Source organism: Pelodiscus sinensis, chromosome 12, assembly GCF_052426305.1.
Source record: "Pelodiscus sinensis isolate ZL-2025 chromosome 12, ASM5242630v1, whole genome shotgun sequence".
Classification (NCBI taxonomy): Eukaryota; Metazoa; Chordata; order Testudines; family Trionychidae; genus Pelodiscus; species Pelodiscus sinensis.
Window position 1 is genome coordinate 27,392,998 of NC_143063.1, and position 22,003 is coordinate 27,415,000.

Below are 22,003 nucleotides of genomic sequence, written 5' to 3' on the forward strand. Positions count from 1 at the left end.
AATCATTGAAATTCAATTCTCCTATGACCAAAGCCCTAGCATTCAGGTATCAAAATGTAAGAAACCAGAAAATTAGCCCAGTTTTGTGTTACCATGTCGCTTTACCACTCTGAAAGTTCAAATGTTTCATAGTAAGAATGTGTAACCTCATTCTAATCTGACTGTAGGAAAATCTAAGTAGTGAGAGGAGTGACAGATAATCCTCTTATCATAGTTATAGAAGACTTATCCAGCTATATGTGAAGAGATGGCCCCCTATATGCTATATGTTGTAAAATACAGATGAGATGTCTCTTTTACCAATCTGCCTCTATCCAGAACAGTTTTGTATCTTTTTTAAAAAGCCAAGTGTCCCTTAAAAACTGATTGCTAAAGGGATGGTATGTTATATTGTTACCCAAAAGGAATGGTTTGTTATGCCTTGCTCAGGTGGTAATTAAAAAAACAAAACAAAACAGAACAAAAACTTGTTTTTTATCCATTTGCTTACAAGGACACCTAAAATGAAGGATAGGCAAATTTTTATAGAACTAAAATATTCTATGCATCTTCAGTTACATATTTTGGATACACACAAGGGTGCATGAATGTAGGTAGCTAATGGTGTAGGCACATCACCATCTATCTTAAAGTGCACATCTAAATTTAACTCTCGTAGAAGATTATTTAAGCTGAAGCACATTTTCAGTTATAAATAAGGCAAAGGAAACACAGTGAACTAAGCAACAGCTGTTGCAAACATTAAAAATGTCCCAGGTAAATGTTGTAATCTATTGCTTAAAAAAGAAAACAACAAAATCCCTCTCTAATGTTTGTTTCTCTATACTCATTATTTTATATATTCAATATACCAAAAGATACATTGTAGGTGTATAAAGTAAGATTTTATACCACTCTCATCACCATGGTATCTGCAACTATGTTTAATTTGTGGATGTATGAGAGTATGTATAAAATCATTCAATGAAATGTAAATGATTTCTGTTGCACTAAACAGTTTGAAATTACTGCTTAATACCAAGATCTTAAAATGTCTTAGCCTCACTGTACTCTCCTGCTTCATGCACATAGATTTATCATGTATTTACTGATTCATTACACACACACACACACACACACACACACACACACACACACACACACACAAAATCTGCACACATAATAGAGAATTTTACTCCCTCTCATAAAGGGCACTACCTCGTCAGTCCTTACTTAGTAAAAGGAGGCACAGACTTACCTGGGAGTTTTCCCCAACATCAGAGTTGCACACATGCAAGATTTTTATTACTTTATAACAGTTAATGAAAACTCAACGGAATTGACAGACTGTTACCATTTTACCACACCCTGAACTTCAGAACCTCTTTTATATTCAGAGAGGGCAGTAGGATAATTATATCTTGTTCACTCATTTACCTACACCCTGTCAACTAAAGGCTGGAAGGCACAACTTGGCATAAAGTCTCAAGAGAGGAGAATTTACTGGTTTCCTTTAGCCAAAGATTATATATATTTACTAATAATACCCTAGGGAGATAGATACAGGTTAATGCTTCTAATACCAAAGGAATAGCTGTCCAGTCAAATACAATTGATTATTTCAATGCTCACTAAAAGACAAATACAATGACTTTTAAAATATTAAATAACTTTGGAATCTTTTTTTTAGTTTTATGACCATTTCCTGTACTATAACATAAGCTACATCAGTTCTGCTGAACAGTGTAGGTATCAGAATATTTAGTAAAGGACTAATATAGTCTTACAATAAAAAGCTACTAGGATGAAGCAGGCAAAATAATTGTATTATTTTGATATTTACTAAACAACTTACTGAGATCCCCAGAGACAAGTTTTAAAATGCAAAACTTAATAAATGTAGCTGTTCCCATCACCTCATTTCCTCTCATGCTACATAGAAAATTAATGAAGTACTCTGTTGCAGTTGAATGTAGCTTTCAAATGAAACCTCGCAAAATTAAAGGAGCTGCTTTAGTTTTACATGTATGTATAATTTTTAAAATGACCTGATGATACAAACAGCAGAACCTCTGTTGCCATGAAATGTATATACATATCTAACTTTTAAAAATATCATTAACTATTTATTAACATTCATATTAAGATGCCATTGATAATCCCAACAGAGTGAATATTTAAGTTTTTAAACACTAATCTGTTGTGCTTTGGTTAGGAAATTGCATTGTAGCATGCACAGTGAAAGCAACTATATAATTTGAACAACACATCTGCAATTTTTGATGCCAAAATAAAATAAAATGAAGATGCTGAAGAGATTCAGGTTCCAGTAAGAGTTCTTTGCACGAACTTAAAAATAATATTTCAGTTAATTATAGATCTCTTGATGCTTAAAACTTAAAGATACATTCACTGATATTTTTGCTCAATGTTGACTCCAGAGAACAGCTCTCTAAGATCTGGCAGCATATTGATTTCTTGTTGTGAAGTGAGCTGTTCAAGCTCCATTTAAGATTTTCATCTTGCATGTAGCCCTGAGCACATCATAGCACCATAAATTAGTTAAATTGCACATTTATCACAAATGTTATTTTAAGATACTGCGTAAATGTGATAGCTGGAAGATATACAGTATGCTGCAACAAGCCACTACTTGGGTGGGGTTAGACCAGGGTCACCTTTATACACCTGTGATTTAAAGCTCTTCCCACCCCACCACAATTTCATTTAAAAGCCCTTTCTCTAGGCATTTTGTTATCACACTTGATCTGCATAATTCTAAAACTAGATAAAATATTAGAAGCAAAGCAAAAATTAGGCACTCAAATGTAGTTGAAAACCTTGAATTTTTATCTTCATGTCTAACGTGGGGAAAAAATCTATGCCAACAGAGATAGGCTGGTGATTTGGTTAGGACTAAGAGTTACCATGATGATATATGTATCAGTGTATGGGGGGAAAGGGTGTTATAAAGATCATTGATTCTCTAAATTCCTTATTATGTGAACTCATACTGGTTTAACTGTCTTGGAATTTCCAAAACACAAGGTGAACTTTATTTTAATAAATTTGGGACATGCAGATCCTGACTAGCCATTTGCAATGTTTCAGACATATTCTGAAAACGTATGGAAAAGTCATTTGTGGTGCACATTAATAGAGCTGGCTGCTCCCTTTATTTGTACCTCCTCTTCCCTGCATATTGATATGATGATATTTTGCCCCAAGTATTGATTATCACTACAAATTAGGAGGGGCTGCATATGTAGTAGATGATGTTCACAATCACCGCCTTCTCCCTCTGCATTTTGAAATAAACAAAATAAACATTGAAAAGGACTGAGAAGTTTGTTTCTCCTGTTTTCCCCTACCCCAAACAGCAAAAACAGCGAAATTCTGTACAATACTATTTACCGATGCCACCTTACAATCCAATGGTGCCTTTTAAAAATATTAGGGTGGCAAATATATGTAATAATCTGTCAACATCACTAGTGAAATTCTGTTCTAAAATCTAATGGTATTTAAGATACTATAATTTTCAAGGAGAAAATCTGTGTTCCCAGAAGTAAAGATTCTGGCCACAATGTGGACTGAGATCATCTGTTCTCAAAAATATACACGGCCTTAAGGGATGTTTCACTATCGAGAAAAAGACCTCAGCCATGTCCAGAAGAACTTACCTCTTCTAAGAAGCTGAGAGCATTCAGTCGAGATGACACAGCTAACCGATCCAAATTATGTGCAGCAGTTTTGTCATACAGAAGTCCATTAGAATCTGAGTTGAGACCATCAACTTCAGTACACTAATGACCTTAAAATCAGATTTAAGCCACATGACAAAAGAAATATAAAAACTGAAACATCCCCCAACCCATAGTTCTAGTCTGTAATCCAAGTATTGGAGTTGACTGTTGCTATTCATGGGGCCTGTTTACTAGTAATACATATGACTTCAGGCAGTGATCTTTGTAAAATGAACAGAATGATGTCTAATGTTTTAAAAGAAGTAGATAGCAGCCTTTACACCGCAGAGGATAACAAAAAAAGAAACAAACAACACTAGGCAGGTAACTAGTGACTTTTGAAGAGAGATTTGGGGTTGGGTTTTATTAATAAATAAAAATTGGGACAGGAACTACCTACCAATAAATTGCAGACACTATTTAGTATATTCAAGAGGAATGTGTTTAAGCATCATTATCTAAGTCTGAATATACAGCACAGCAAAACACCTATTTGCCTTGCCACACATGTTGCTTATAAACTCTCCTCTTTACAGGCAATCTTACCCGATGTCTAAAGTGGAGTTATAATGTTCATTTATCTTTTCTGGGGGATTTTTTTTGTTTTGTTAATGCAGCTTTTGAATAAGTGCTACCCTGCTCTTTAAATGCTAAAGTTCACTAAAACTCCAGTGATTTATGTGCAGCTTTTGACTGCTAGCACCTGGCAGATGAAGAAACCTACTCAAGCTTCAGTCATAAACAGATAGCATACAATTTAATTTTAATGTGCTCGTTAGTCGTAGCACATTTCAGACATAATTGTGAATGCAACACAAAATTATAGCAAAAAGACAATTTTAATGCTGCTGTAGAAAAAAAGGTTATATGAAGAGTCATATAATGGTGCTTCATTGTCAACAACAAAACAGGGCACAGAGTGCATTACAGTGTCTGTGCTGTTTACATGCCAATATTTTATACATAGATTCTCATATGGTGTCAGCTGTCAGTTACTTCTGCAAATTAACTGCCAAAAATGGAGACGAACAGAATCACTTAGTGTGCTGGTAACCACGGGTTACCTTTCATATGCCTAAAGATAAAGCTGCAGTATGGAATCTTGGGAGAATAATTAGGCAGAACAAAACAGAAAGTTACCAATTGAAATAAAAAGGCATTCTACAATATGAAATAACAACCAATAGCGCTTATAAATAAGTAAAAGGTTATATCACAGAATGCCTCATAACTTTTAAGCAAAATATTACAGTACAAACATTTTAAAGGCTTTATCAATGTTTAGGAAATACAGTACAAGTTTTTCAAATAGATTTAACCCTTTGAGCACTGAGTTTATTTTGAATTCTCTCATTTTTTATTTTATTTAAATTTCTTTTACTAATAAATACCTTTAAAAGTCATGTTGTGCAAAATAGTTATAATGCATGCCAAGGATGCAGTCCGTGGCTTCTGTTATTCAGATGGTTTAAAAAACAAATGGCAGCGATACTAATAAATATGTATAATTTAAACATGAACCTCTATCAATAAAGATGTACTGTATAGCAAAACAAAACAATCATACTTTGCTTTAAGAATAATGTTTCTGAATACTTTATAAATGCTATCTGTGGTATTTTTCATATATTTTACAATGGCTGGATGTTTAAAGAAAAACCCTTGGACCTAAAAAAGAAATATACACTATATATAGGTATACCTTATACCCGAGGCATATCAGGTACAAAACCCATCATTGCTAAAAATGCTGAAGAAAAACATGGCATTAACCACAACTACGTTTCCATAAGAGATTTTGAAATCTATACAATATATACATTTATGTTTCAATGTGAAAATAATATTTTAAATTTCAAGGTGTGATACACCTCTGCATAAATGGAGGTTCATATTAGTCATTAGAACTAAGTTAATAAGGGTTTTAAAAAACATATCCATAACTTTTACCAAATAAAAGCAAAAGTGTTTCAAAGTACTCAGAGGGCTAAAGATTATAGGGTGAGAAATACCAGCACACTTAGGTCACATGAAAAAAGTGCACCAGAATTAGTTATAAATGCTTAATTAAACTGTCTGTTAATGCATGCAGCTTGATGCATCAGAGGGATGCACAGCAACTAAATCCAATTTACACAAATTTCCAAACACTTACCACTGCATTTTAACCTTCATATTTTACCAGTAACAACAGCTGATTATGCACCTCTATTAAACGCTGTACAATTATACAAAACAGTTCAGCCCAGAGTGACTCTCTGGAGTTAAAATAAGAACATGTGCCAAGAACTAAACAGTAGCTTTAAGGCGTCTTTGACGGTTTTCCTCAAAGCAAATTACAGTTATTTTAATCAAAAGCAAATGCTACTGCTTTTCCAACTCTGAAACATACAGAAGATGATCTTCTGGTGACTTCCCGTGTGTTTTACTAAGATGAAGTTTAACAGCATGCTTGCTTGCAAAAGTCCTGTTACAAAGTTTACACTGATAGGAAGTTCCAATGTCTTCCTCTGGAGATGATGTCACCAGTTTTTCAGATGGTGATTTTGTTTGTGCTATCTGATTGTTAATCTGTTCATTGGACAGTTTGGACAAGTCTCTTAACCTGAAACCTAGATGTGATTCAAGGTGGCTGATATAAGTTGAAGGAGTTCTGATCTGTGAAGCACAGTCATTACAAAAGAACACTGGATGCCCAGTGTCCAAATTTTTAAGGAACTTAGTTCCTCCCGTCCTTCGAAGCTGGTATTTCACATTGGCTAACCAGTGGCTAATTGTGGTCATTGAGAGTCCCGTAAACCTGGAAATATGCATTCTTTCTTGAGGGCTCAAGTCTGACATAATGTATTTTCCCTCTGATGTCTGTCGTAAACTGGCTGCAAACTGGGCCTGCAGAATGAGCAAGTGCTGGGGGTTCCAGTTAGACTGACGTCCCTTCCTTTTCTGAGCTGGTGTAGTCTCTTCTGGTTCCTCTATTGTGGTACCATCAATGTCAGATTTCTCAGATATGCTGGAAGGTGTGGAAGATTTTGATGTGTGACTTTCTGTCAGGTTCTTCAGCATATCAGATATATCTGACAAGGCATTCTCGCGTAGCGGCGAGTTTGACATGAATGACACGACTGCAGATGTCTTTGCTGTTGTCACTGTAGATGAAGAAGATGCAGAAGATGTTGATGTGGATGACAAAAGCGCTGAACCCAAAGAGCAGCTTTTGTCACTCTTGCCTTTCGTCAAATCTATGGGTTGGTCATTGTTGACATGATAAAAATAACGGTCTAAGTGGTCTGTTTTTTTGCATTGTAAAGGTGGGGTGGCCACTGCAGCCTTTTCCGCCAAACTGTTGCTCATTTTAAAAAGCATGCTCATTGGATCCAGAGCAGGCAAAGATGGCTTTGCTGCTTTCCCAAGGTGAATATTCATGACAGACTGCAGTGCGCTTAATGGATTTACAAATGGTTGCTCAGGAGGATGATCTGTAATAATAGCTGTACTGCTGCTTAATGTACTTGCGATTGACTTTACAGGCTCTTTACCATTTTCCACTGGTTCTAGAGTTGGACTATCCTTGCAATTATCCCTCTGAGGAACTGGACTGTTCCGTTGACTTTTAAAACCACCATCATTGGAGGCCTCCATTTTGAGGGGTTCACTGATTTCACTGCTGCACGGCGAAGGTGTCGCACGTTTCACGGGAGACAGTTTTCCTTCAGGTTCTTTCATTTTTTCCTCAACTTTAATCACTTTTTCAGTGACTTTCTTTACCAGTTCTTCCATGGCATGAAAGTTTGTTTTTGGCACAGGGGAGGTTTGACTGCTTGGTGGTGACAGTAGGGGCTGGTTTTTAGTTGGCGACACTATTTCATTGTTTCCGAACATTGATTTTAAAGGTGTATTTTTTCCTGATGAACCCAATGACAGCTTCATCATGTTAGGTAGTTGATAGGCAGCATGAATACTGGGGTAGCCCCCCCAGCTTGGTGTACCATTCTGGGCTTTGTTTATAGCTGATGTTACTGTGTTTTCTAAGGACTTTAAAATATCTAGCCCCCCTTTAGGACTTTCTTCCAGGTCATTTTCAGTCAAGTAATGATATTTTGAGGAGATATCATACTTTTCCTCATCTTCATTTGACTTCTCTTTGTCTTTAATTTTATCTTCAGCAATCCCCCTCTCTTTATCTATTTCTTTTTTTACTTCAACATTCAATTTTGGGGAGACACTAGAAGGCGTGTTGGAGGGAGAAGTAAAAGTGGTGGCAGCAAGTGGCACAGACTGTACTTTTTCGTCAAGTAGAGCTGTTATTGTTGGTGTCACTGGGGCTTCTATAATTGGCTTCCCTTTCTTCATGGCAGAATTGGTGACTTTTATAAAATGTCCTGTCACCATCATGTGGGCAGTGAGTTCCTGCAAAGTATCGTGGGAGCTTCCACATTCCATGCATTTGAGAATTTGGGATTTCCTTGCTTCAAAATGCCAAGCATAGCTGGCACCATTCTGGTGACCATAACGATTATTTGGTGTAATGTAAGGATTTGAATTCTTTTGTAATGTGTCATTGGTGTCCGAGATTGTTGCTTTTGGTGTCCCACCTGTGGAATCTGGAGAACTTGGAAGTTCAAGCTCCAGTGATGCTTTTTTTCTAGTTGCTGGGATAATTTTTGCTGCTACAGGTGTAACAGGTTCCTTCAGAGGCACTTTTTGGTAGTGTTTTGTTTTTATCATATGAACACTCAAGTCCTGAAGAGATTCAAATGAATGGCCACAATACATACACTTCAATACTTTCTGGGCATCTTCTTTCCCTTCCATTTCAAGCAAAGAACGTTTACGAGGTTTGGACCATCTTTTAGGGTTATTGTTATCAGTTTCATGGTTGTCATCTCGATAATGTCCTGTTTCATTCATGTGCACTGTTAATTCTACTAAGGTATCATACGCCGCACTGCAGTCTTTACAGCGGAATTTACTGGCTCCAGTAAATATAGAACCATAAAGCTTACTGCTTTGTCTGTACAACTGAACTGTGCTAAAAAGACTTGGTTCAGGAAGAATTCTGCTCTGAGAAACTTGTTGCAGTGTCTTTGCCATAGCAGTCTGATGCCAGTCAAAGCTACCACTTCCACAACTGCTGCTGCTGCTACTACTGCTGCTGCTGCTACCATTGTTTTTCTCTGAAGTTGGCTGGTGGAGATTCAAATTGAGATTGGACCAGTAGGAATTGGAAAGGAAGTTATTATATACGGCTTTCATTTGTTCTAAGCTATCAGAGACAGCAGAATCCTCAAGTGGTATTGCAACCTCCTTGCTCTCTTCCTCATTTTTGATAGAGCTGCTTTCAAAATCTGCCATTCGGTCACTTGTCTCACTGATGTGTGATTCACTGTCCATTTCGTGACTGGAAAATTCAGCAGCTGGAGAGTTTTGGTAGCTCTGGCAGTTCTTACTGTAGTCTTTCTCTGGGCACACATATTTTGCTGAAGGCTCCCCGTCAAGTGGATTTTCATCAGGTTCCATGTCTTCCTCCACCAGTGCTGCGGCCTTCAGTTCATCTGAAACATAGGCTACCATGGACAAAAGAAAAACAAAACAGAAACAACTGGAATTAGTGACTGTTGCTCATACTTTCGATTAGCTGTTAAAATATTCAGTCAAAGAACTGCATTTATTTGTAAAATTAAACAGTTAAAATTTCATGTTTCTTCAGAGCAAGAAAAAAAAATCTGCTCTTCAAACATAATTTGCCACCTTATTCTTCTCAAGGGGCAACAGCTTGAAATTAAAACTAAATTTGAAATTAATGAAGCACATTCTGGAGGTGGCATTCATTTCTAAAGTAATAAATTACTTGTATCAACCTCAGAGACAGCAGCTCCTGTCTGTCAATTAATATGTCTTATGCTTCTCCTACCCCTAATGCATTTCTTAACAGACAGATTCACAATTTAAATTAAGCAAGCATTTTTTACTCATTACATTTTTGAGACTCAATTTTTAATAAATATAAAGGACAAAAACATCAATAAAATTCCTACAAAGTGAAAAACAATGTACATTGATTACAATGAATTAAAAGAAAGATTTTTTCTTTCAGTCTTTTTTTCCCCTTTGGTGTGGTAAAACAGGTGACTCAAAATTCAGAAATTACTGACTAACAGTGATTCAAGGTATTCATTATGGATGCAACAAATGACCCATTCACATTTAAACACACTTTTCTCCTCAATAAGAAAGCCCATGCAGAATTATGTCAGGAGCAAGTTCAAGAAAATTGGTATGCTGTTCTCATTCTGGCTGTATAAATATATACAAGACCTTCCAGTGGACCTTACAAATGTCAAAGTGTTTGCTCTTTAGACTACTTTGTCAATATTTACTCAGCATAAGCTACATGGGCACCCAACAGGGATCCTGTCTTTTTTCTAAAGTAATGCAACTAGTGATGTAAATCTAATACTCTCTTCCTAGTTAGGAATAGACTAGATTTATGTTAGTTTTTCATACAGGCGCTTTATGTGTTTTTTACACATAAGAGTAATGCCTTTGGGAAGGAAAATTCCAGCAAAACATTAAGAGACTGATCACTAATGGAGCAAACTAATTTATTTCTACTGAATGTTTTAGTTTAAGGATAAATGAAAAGATAAAATCCATATAAATACATGTATATTAGATAATATTTTGGGGCTTTTTAAAAGAGCAACTAGACTAATCATATAATCTTACCTGGAGAACTTGCTAGATATCTATTGCCAAAACAATAACATTCTTAGAAAAAAATGCAGCTACAGTAGATACACACAGTTTTCAGATAGCTGAAGACACTTGGCTTCACAACACACCTGGAATGTGCGGGCATCTGGCCAAGCATTGCACAGTTTAGTATATACCACAATCTATATAGCCTGTTTATTCAGGCTAGAGTGTACATTGTATATTGATCAAATGAAGTTATTTCATCCAGGGCAGTGAAAGGAGGAGGAGAAAAGTACAGTGGATATCTATCATTAGAAATATTTCACGTTTCTTTTCAGGATGGTTGTTCAAGTGAAGCGCTAATGATGAAATAAACTGTTAAACTAACATTGGAGTTGAACTTTCAAAAGGAGTATGGTGCACTCAGGTGGGAAACAAACAAAAATGTACTAGTGCCTTCCCACATGGATGCTTTTAGCAAAATTGCTTCCAACCATGTGAGGATATAATCTGGCCCTTGTATTCTGAGTTAAACCCTTGAAAGCACAAACATATGAAGTCAGAGCACACGCACAACTGTGCATGGGTATTACAGATCAAATGGGCCATGTATCTGGAGAGATGTCAAGACTGTATTTCTCAATTCCAGAGGACCCGAGTAGTGTAAAGTACTTACTGAAAGAGAGAGTATTAATGACAATGATCAAAACATTTGGCTACCAATGATCAGTAACTGAACTGAAGAACCACACTGAAGCTCCAAGAGTTGTGAACTTTAAAAGTAAGAAAGGAATGATGTTGCAGGCCCTTTGAAATAAAAGCAAATGTGGCCTGAAATAGCACAATCCTTTTCTATTACTCTTTTTTGAAAAACTGGGTATGTTTTTGTTGGCGTGGTTTTTTTTAATGTAATAAAATCTCCTGTCCCAGTGCCTCCCTTTCCAAGCTGAGAAATCACACCCTCTGTATGGCATAAAGGAAAAGGGAAGTTGCTGTCATACTGCCTGCATTAGGAAGATTGCATTTTCACACCTGCATCCTGAGGGAGCACACTGAGGTGGTCTATAAATCGGCCTGGCTTTTTCACCCTTTATTCAAATAGGACTAGAGAGTGTTACTTTCCCTCGTAATAGTGACTAGTCACAGGAATTGTCCCTGGGCATCAATGAAACTATTTGTGTGAATAGGTGCTCACTGGCATGAGCAAAGCTTACACAACCAATTTTTTTCTTGCCTGTTTCTCTGACTATTGAAACCTTTGGAATTTTGCTTGGACTGAACCACTCGGTCGTCCCATTCACAGCTTTTTGAAATGAGCTACGCAATTGACGTAGCTCAATTTTTGTAGCTTATTTTGAGTTAAGCCCTACTGTGTAAACACACCCTAAATGAAAAAAATTAAGAAACAACGAATAGTCCTGCAGCACCTTTGAGACTCATAAAAAATGTAGATGGTATCATAGGCTTTCGTAGGCACAACCCATTTCTTCAGATGAATGGAGTAAGTGGTCCAAGGTACAAATAAATAGTAGAAAAAGAGAGGGGATGGGGAGGAAAAGAGAAGGAAAAAAATGGGGGAAAATATTGTCAATTAGAGTGTCCTTCTTAATGAGGATAATAGAGTGGGCTCTAAATACCCGGTGATTAGCTTTTTATGTCACTAGGGTATGGAACATAGTGGCTCATCCTGGTCACGTCTTTCTTCAGACCACATCTCCTGGTGTCAAACCTGTAAATGAAACCAAGTTCTGCAGCTTCTCTCTCAAGTTGGTTTTTGAAATTGCTTTGCAATAATACAGTCACTTTTAGATCCTTTAGTGAGTGCCCAGGCAAGCTGAAACATTTCCCAACAGGTTTCTGTGTCTTACCATTTCAAATATCTGATTTGTGTCCATTAATCCTATGTCTTAGAGACTGTCCAGTTTGGCCAATACACATGGCAGAGGGGCATTTCTGGCACCGATCACATTGATGGATGTGCAGTTATATGAGTCTCTGATGTGGTGGCTTATGTGGTTAGGTCCTGAGATGATGTCACTTATATAGATATGTAGACTGAGCTGGCACCAGAGTTGATTATAGGGGTGTGTTCCTGGATGAGTATGATGGAGATATGCTGCATGGTTGCTGGAAATAATTTGTTTCAGGTTAGGGGGTTTTCTGTAGGCAAGGACTGGACTCCAAAGCCTATGAGAGTGAGGGGTCATTTTCCAGGATAGGTTGTAGACTACAAGTTGACACCTGGAATGTGGGTCTGAACAAAGACCTGAATTGCATGGGCTGCTACATTCCACACCCTAATGACGTAAAAAACTAAGCACCTTAGAGCTTCCTAGAGCTCACTTTATTAGCATCATTTAGCATGGATACTTTTACAATATTTTCCCCCCATTTTTTCCATTCTCCTTTCCTCCCCAGTCCCCCTTTTTCTCTGCTATTTATTTATATCTTGGACCCCAAACTCCATTCAGCTGAAGAAGTGGGTTGTGCCCATGAAAGCTCATGATCCCATCTACATTTTTTGTTAGTCTTTAAGGCTAGGTCTACGCTGCAGTGTGTCTTTTGAGAGCACCCGTTATTTTGAAATGTAATGGACTTACTATTCTGACGTCCTTGTAAACCTCATTCCACGAGGAGTATGGGATGCTTCGGAATTGCAATTAATTTCAAAATAAGTGCTGTGTACACACACCAAATTATAAAATAAGCTATTTTGAAATAAGATCGAAATAAGATACACAATTTGTGTAGCTCAAAATGTGTATCTTCTTTCCAACTACGGTACAGTGTATATGCACCCTAAGTAGCTGCAGATCGTTTTTTAAATTTTTTTCTTCCTAAACAATGAGGGCTTGGATCACCACATTTGGTATGCAGCTTCCTCTTATCAATGGGATGTGCCTGGAATGCGATTGCGACTAATAAAATGGAAAGGGAGGCATATGGCAGGAGGGACAGTTATGCTGCAGAATGACCACAAGGGGGAAGCAAGGAGCCAGAGTTGAGGACTGGGAGAGATATAACCCCACTGGGCCAACAGGGGATAGGAGTGGAGAAAGGAACAGCTATCTACTATATATTTCAGTTTATCAGTTTGTTTGTATGTCTGTCTGTCCCCCAGCCAGGGGGCATACACTCTTCTCCCAGATGTGCCCACTGCAGCTGCAGCGGCCATGGGCACACACTTCTCACCTGACCCCAAGCTACTGAAGTGAGAGAGGGCTGGCATTGTCCTCTCTTCCCGGCGCAGTCTGCATACTGAACCCCACTTCCCCAGCCCCACCTCAGAGCAATGGTTTAAATTAAGAAAAACAAAACATATTTGAGTTAAGGACCCAAGCAATGACAGGTAAATCTTCCAGTATTTTTATATGTAAAGTAAATGTTTGAAACAGTGAGGGAGGTTTGCCATTGTTCTTTAACACCTCAACAGCACAATCAGGGAGAAGGGGGCTTTAAAGGAACCTCTGAAGACAAAATACATTGATAAGGCTAGACAAGGGAAAAATCATGTAGTTCTGTTAGTGTTTTTTGGCTTCCACATAAACAAACACACTCACTCCCAACAAAACTTATCCTACAAGACCAGGTGACCCCATGGAAGTCACCTGCAACCCAAATGATTCTATGATCGTGACAATCCAACTGACAAATTTAGGAAAATGCTTTCCTGGCATGGCCTGAGTTTGTAGGGAAAGTTAGGATATCAGAAAAATGAAGAAACCTAACCTCAGTAAGGTAGGGAGGAGGAGAGAACAGACAGCATCCTCATTAACATTTGTTATAATTATTAACTAAACTGCTAGGTAAAAATGAAATGAACACATTTGATATAAATGCCTAGTAGTAAGCTGCAATATAATGGCATTCATTTCCATACTAGAGGGAATTACCTTCATAACTAAGCTATGCATCATTTCTTCGCTAGCAGAAATAACTTGTGCTACCTCACTGCCCAAAACGATCTATACATGCACATACTGTACATACATGGATATATTCAAAGACATGCCCAATGCACATGCCATGGACACTTGCAAGCAATGGGAACTAATATTTCTACATCATATTTCTACACATATGGGAGGCTAAAATCAAAATGTTTATTCTGGTAATTGTGCTGCCGATGCCCTCGGCCAAATTCACCCCTGGTGTAAACAAGCACAACTCCACCAAAACCAATGGATTTTCACTCATTTATGTTCATGTTCTTCTCACACTCTGGACACAGCCTCCATCCCGCCCAAACTAACTTAGACAGGGACAACTCTAATTTAATTAGTTTGGAAAGACCAGAGCAGAACTCAAGAGAGTTTCATTTTGCTCAAATACTTAACGAGTTACACAAATCTCCCTTTATGCTTGAAAGAGGCCATATAATACTGCCTCGTGTTACATTCTCTTTGTACTTATTACAGGTAATTCCTGGTGCCAAGCCCAGTATAAACAAAATTCACTTTGCTGGCTATGAAATGACAGCCTCAGAAATGCAGGTTGCCGTCATGCTGGGTGTTATCTTTTCAGCCAATGAATCTGTTTTGTGTCAAATTAACCAGTCACAGCCTAGTATATCCCTCACTCCACCATAAAAACCCCTGGGCACCAGCAAAGAATTCACTGCACAACAGCATGGTACACAGGGCCCATAAAATGCATTCCATCCTCTGCTCATTGAGAGCAGAACCAATGTTCTGCAAAGGAAGGAAAGAGAACCAGTATCTGCTCTACATATATAGTTATCCACACACGAGAGAAAAATCCATGTGTTTTTAGGGCCCAGCAGTCAGTTGATTTTCAGTACACCCTGCAGAAGCTTCAAATCCCTTAAAAATATGAACCCTTTTAAATTCTTCCATTAAAAAGGAGGATAAAAGAAAGGAGTTGGGAGCAGAAATGATCATGACCAGGCTTTTCATTGCTTATTGTTGCAGAACTCAAAAGATCACAGTCTGAGTTGATAGGGCTGGTTCTTTGGAGTAGGGTCTGATTACAGCACAAAATGTTGAGTACAACAATAGAAAAAAAATGTTATTGTCTTTCAATGGGCAGCACATAAAATACAGGGCAGCTAGAATCCTAGAACTAGAACGGACTTTGAGAGGTCATCAAGCCCAGTCCCCTGTCCTCATCGCAGGACCCAGCACTATCTAGATTATTCCTGATAGATGTTTATCGAACCTGCTCTTAAATATCACTTAAACATTTACTAATGTCCAATCTACACCTCCCTTGCTACATTTTACTATATACAGTGAGTATTCACCACTATCAGTAACAGACAAGAGAAATCCTGTTGTTGGTCTGCCAGCACATTTTGGTATGAAATGACTCAGAAAGTGAGGGATATAGAAGGGAAAAGCTCACCGGTGGAACAGAACCTTTCACTTTCACAGTAGATCACTGGATGAAAAGCAGGCCAGGCTGGTAGTGTTTAAAAATGATTACTGTCCAATGGAAGATTTGAAACACAGTAAAAATGAACTGGCATCACAGTCAAGTTCCTTGAAGATGTACACAAACGTCACCAAAGCAAACCAAGAAAAAACAAAACAAAAAACCCAACAGTACTGGCATGCACTGCATAGAGGAAGAGAACTCAATGAGTTATGGACACAGAAATGCTCCCTGATGCCTAGAGGCCTTTCTGGTGAATACTGTGGGATAGTGGGTAAATGGTGTGTATGGTGAATGTTATGTACCACCATTGTCCAGAGTGTACCAATTATATGGACTAAAAAGCCATAAAAAGCCCCCCCACCCAAAAAAATTGTTGTCAATCCAGCACCTTTCAGAATCACCTTGCTATGTAACAGAAATCAGAGGCAGACTGTCTTCTTTTTCTCCCCCCAAGTGACTACATAAGAGAGGAATGGCAATGTTTGTTTGATTTTCTATACAAATGCTTTGCTATATAATGCTGATTCCTGAGTACCTTGTGTAGATGTAATTCCTGCTTAGGGAACTCAGAGCTCTATTTCATAGGGGCAGGAATGTTTGATGTTGGAGTGAAATGTTATTTCCAGGTGGAGAGCTCCATGTTTCTCTCACAAATCGGCTGGAATAGTTGGTACCTTTCACTGGAGTAAGATTTTACTCCAAGATTTATTATTCTGCCCACTGGCAAGGTCAAGAATATTAATTTTCTACATGTTAATTTGATGTAATGTGCATGATTAATGCTTGTTTAGTTGATATTTTGTGTGTTAATAAATCTACAGCTTCTTCATGCCAATAATAGTGTGGTATTAAATTATTGGGGATCGGAGTGGGGATGGATGTGACAGCATGGCAGTGTAATGGGTGGCTATCATTAAGCACCAGAAACTTTGAAGTGTACGAGCATTTGTTTCTTTGCTGAAAGTACTGCAGCTGTCTGATACAGAAAGCTCAGAAATAGGCCACAGGAAGCTAGCCAGCTGCTCTAATCCAGCATCCTGTACTGGTATTACACTTGGAGCAACTTCTGAGAGCTCAAATCAACTGTTAGCGTTAGAGAAGAGAATTATGTAGACGAGAATACATAAAGTGAAGATAACGCAAACAGTTTCTGCTACACTGAAATGTGAACCAGCCTGAACACAGAGTGAAGCAAATCTACAATGAGCACCTTACTCTCACATCACCTAGATCCCATGCTTCCTTGATGTAATTTAAATGAGAAAGCAGCCAAACCCAGTTCTCTCCTCCAAATTACTCAGCTTTAGTAAACTTCTGTCTGGAAGAACTCACTCATCTCACCTCCACGTTATGCAGTTTGGAACACGTGGATCCAATAAATGAGACTGAGATATCAGAAGAAACTTAGATTACTTATTCAGATAAGGAAGGCATTCTCTTGTCTCAAACCAACTATTACTTGAAATTTTGGTATGTCAAAGATGACTCTTCAAATCGCTCATTTATATAATTTCCTCAGTCACAGTGTACTTTCCCAGTGCAAGCACTAACAACAACACTTAACACACAGCTGAAAAATTGAAGTTATTATAGCAGATGAATTTTTATAACATTTTGACCTTTCCATTCAGCTCCCTGCATTTAAGGAGTTCAACAGCTTTAACATGCATAAATGTATTATTCTTCTCACCATCCCTATCTTCTAAGTGAGTGCTGTTATCCCCATTTTGTAGAAAGGGTAAATGAAGGCACAGAGAGTTAAGTTACACAGTCTACTGTTGGAATTCAGAATTCTTTAATTACCTGATAAGTTAGTTGTTACAATAAATGGATACAGGCAAAACACCTATGTGGAACAAGACCAGGAATCCATATTTTTAGGTTCTGGTCCAAAACTGCCTCTGCATGTGCACATAACTAGAAACAATTTGATAGTTTTAATCTTTAAAAATAATTAAGGACTGAATTCCCCAGTGAAGTGATCAGAAGTCCAGAACCTGTGATCTCAAATCTCTCTCAGCAGCAGGATCTGTGCATGGCCAACAATCTACATTCAGTAGCAGGGAATGTAGAATGCTCAGAGTCAACAAGAGGCACTGCCTAAACACTCCCACAAATAACTTTTCTGCTCTCAGCTCAGAGCAGAACTTGAGGTAAGTGGTGTTCCAAGAGACTAGAGACAGCCAACAGATCATATCCAGGTCAACTCCAAACTAGTGTTTTGCCCTTGTTTCTGCACGAGGCCCTTGCTCCCTCTTTTGAGCAGGACACCTGTGATCCCAAAAACTGTTAAAATCACCCACATGAGATCTCATTTCACACCTGTCCCACATGTTGAGCAGCACATCCATATGTCACATTACAGCCTTCCGTTCTAGGAATCAGGTTGAATGAGGAGTGGCTAATGATTTGGACCGGCTTGCATGAAGAGATCAGCTCTCATTGCCTTTTTCTACAAAAAGCTGCTGACCAGAGTTAACGTAAGCCTTACGAAGAAACTCATCATGAGATCCTACATCTAAACCACCAGCATGGACAATGTGCTGAGTATTTGCAGAATAAAAAGCCCCACTTTTGCCATGTACAACATGTTTTAATTAATTTCTGAACAGCACAATATGGTGTCTAAGACAAACTAAAAATTGTCACAGTAAGAACAACAGTTTGGCAAAAGAGACTATTCAGGAGCCAGCAACTCTCATTTATACCCATACAACACAACTAACTTGTGCTGGAAGCAAATGGAACCTAGATTTCTTTGTCCAATGCAAGTTCAATTATTCTCTGTTTTAGTCATGAAATAGGTGAACAGAAGATAGAGCACAGAATTTGGCCCATGCTGTGTGCCCTACTGTGTTATTTATACCAGGAGCAGTGCAGAGCTTTTGAAGAAGCCCAAGTTGTCATTTTGCTTCATGCAGCTCCAAGAAGCAAAAGAACAAGTATGCTCATGGCCATATCTTTGTGGGATAGAGCTAGGACCCTGGCTCCTTCATGCCCCCTTTGTGGCACTACACATGCTGGGCAAATCCCTGTGGTCCCATCAACTCAGGGACTGGAATTTTTTCTGGCCCTTCTGGAAGGCAGATGAAAGGCTTCTTGCTTTCGCCCCTCGCTGAATGCATGTAATAGCCAAGAAAATCTTGTCCTTTATGAGCAGCATCATAGTTAGAGCTAGGCAACCAGAAAAATAGTGCTTGTGACCATTCATTCAGGTTCTGAATTGCTGCTTGTTTCACTACATTCATGCCCTTTTTTGTTCCCGTCCCTTGTTTTGCAGGGACACATTTTACCACCCACCTCAGTGCAGTGCACACAAATTATTGCAGAAGGGCTTTTCTCTGTAAAAATATACCTATTTGCCAATAAACAAAGTGATTCACCAGAGAATATGGGTGTTCAATATCTGTACGCCTCCTGCTTATAATATTTCAAGTATCAATCAGTCAACCAGAAAGTGGAAACAACAGCAAGCAAAGCAGTCAATTACAAATGGTAAATCATTAATTGCTGAAGTGAACAGTTCACAAGCAAAGAATCACATAAACTGAACAATTTCAATTAACAAATAAATTAGCAAAATCAGTCTATCTGCAGCTATTTCAGCTAAAGTTAAATTTCTTGTCTGAATTACTCACTATGAACAACGCAACCTGTCCTAAGGAAGACAAAATTCCAGTTCCTACTGGTTTCCAGGGCAGGTTCCTTGGCTGCAACATACAGACCTGTGGCAAATTCTCCATGCTATGCAAGTGCATAACACAATGAGAGACATTTGTTCATAGGCAGACAGACAGTGGTATAGCTTTAATCCTAGTTTTGAGCTGAACCACATATTTAACTATTGACATACTATCCATGGTGTTTTTCTGAGCTCAAAATTACCAATTTCTTTTTGTTGGAAAAATTATTCAATCAAATCCTCAGGAAACACAAAACTATTAGGAAAAAAGTTGTTAACAACATAAGGTTAAATGCAAGTTTCCCTGAATGGAAACATGAAATGGATTCCAAAAACTAAAACAACAAAAAACAGTGCCACAACTCCAGGCTTGATATTGGTATTTGGGTAACATCTCTTAATCGCTGGAAAGCACATAGACCATTCAACAAACTAATACAAGATTTGCAGTCAACTCCAGGATAAGTAGACATGAGCATAAAAGTTCTCAATATGGCTCTAATAGCTCTTAATTATTATAATCCTTCACTAAGAAAACAGATGTTGTAAGGGAACTTTAGTTTTTTTGTATGATCAAAAGCCATCATCAAACCATTTTGCTTCTGCCCTGCCTCTTCTCAGCAAATGCTTTGTACAGTGGAGTAGAAATAGCAAATGCAGTGAGAAAATGACCATGTAATTGTCTCAGAAATCTGTTTCTGAACGGTAACAATTTTATCTGATTCTGTTCTTCTAATTATTAATTAGAATTTCTGAGAATGTTAGGAAAAACATCTATACTTTCACTCTCTGTGATATTCCTATGTTCCTGGTTGCTTTTAATTTGTACTTATCTTGTAACCTTTTAAATGTCCTAAAGAGTGGCTTTGTGTTAGTATTAGCAAGATGAGAAACAAACACAGATCTCTGGATATGTAGCAAAGGCTTCATGTTAAATTTTAAAACTCAGATATACAGTCCTGATTTCACCTTAAAAATTATTTCAGTTGGAGTATAGATGTCATTCCAAGAGATTATTTTTAAAATAATCATGCTAATTTTTCCTTACATTAAAAGGCCTTTAAACCAAAGCTTTTGTTCTTTGTGACACTTATGTAGTGGCTTCAAGAGCACTGTTAGGTGCACCACCTGTTTATGAACTTGGTGCAATATGTGGACAGTGAAGTGCAATGACATTCCAAAACTGCTTCAAAGCACTGCATTATGCAAACTGCAATTTCAGCTATTGGAAATCTCCACTTACAATGAAGTTGCTCCATGAAAAGAAACATTGTTATGGGCCAGCATCTGGGGTCCTTACTCAGTTTCTACTCAGCCATACAATAAGGGAGTTTTGCCTGAGCTAGGACTAAGAACTGAGTAAAGACTTCAGGATTTCTCTCTACAAGATGTTTTCATTTTGTTTCATATTGTACAGCAGAGAGATACACTAAATACCCATTTCATCTAATAATCATACTCTTTTGTAAATGGATGTCCATCCTCAGTCCTAGTGAACTTCGCTGTTCTTCAAGTATATTTGGGTATGTTGAGCTTTCCTACAAGACCACTCTAAAATCACAAGCTGGAAGTACAAGGTTCACTGAATTTTGAACAGGGAATACAGTGGAAAACCTGAAAACTAAATGGTGAGTGGAGAGGGGATTAAAATGTTTCCTTTTAGTCACCAACCAAACTCTTGTCATTTTTAAAAGATGTTCCTTTGGTAGTTTATAGCCACAACGGTGAACATCCAATGTCACATAAGAAAAGACACTTGTCAAGTGCCTTTCCCTTACAAGCACCCTCATCATGACCTGTGTTAATGAAGTTAATTGAATTTAAGATCAATAATGGTTAATTATTGCAATTTGACATTCTGAGATAAATGGCTTTAAGACAGAGAAATGTGTGTGTATGTGAATTCTCTCCAAAGAAGGTGAACACATTACAGCCTAAGAGGGATCACACAGGCCTTCCATTGATCCCGGTACAATCTGATCGACCTAATCCTCTGATGAATGTGGGCTTTTCACAGCTACAAGTAAATGTTCTACAAGACTACTCTAACCCTTGTCACTGACCAAATCTATATGAGCTGTACACTAGAAATCTATTGAGACAGATTAAAGAACTGCTGTAGAACCAAGAGATGCTTCAGTAAAGGTGAAGGTTTATTATATTCACTATTAATGTTCCATATGGTATGCAATTATGAATGTTTATGGATAAACAGTTTAATTTTGATCAGTTAGATGTAAATGCTTATAATTAAACAACAACATTAGAGAAAAAAACACTGACAAAAAGCCCCAACTGCCAAAATGAATTTGACAGGTAATAAGAGAATGTTCAATAAGAAGGTGAATATGAAATTATCATTGAAACATACAATAAATAAGACTACCACTGAAGCAGGTGAGTATTTCAGAAAAATAGCAATCAACCCACTGCGTGTAGAGATTTTTAAAGTTTACTTTTGTGATAGTTTCTCAACAGGAAGACATTTCTCCAAATGTGTTAG

General features: G+C 37.8%; 1 protein-coding gene across 3 annotated transcripts in view; it reads right to left on the reverse strand.

Moving 5' to 3' along the window:
* Positions 1 to 457: 457 nt before the first annotated feature.
* Positions 458 to 22,003, reverse strand: part of TSHZ3 (teashirt zinc finger homeobox 3) — an 80,737-nt gene continuing 59,191 nt past the window's right edge. For all 3 annotated transcript variants that reach the window (XM_075940155.2, XM_075940156.2, XM_075940157.2), the window contains one exon: positions 458 to 9,289. In XM_075940155.2, coding sequence (XP_075796270.2) covers positions 6,090 to 9,289 — 3,200 coding nt within the window. In that variant the 3' untranslated portion in view covers positions 458 to 6,089. The remainder of the gene's footprint in view (positions 9,290 to 22,003) is intronic.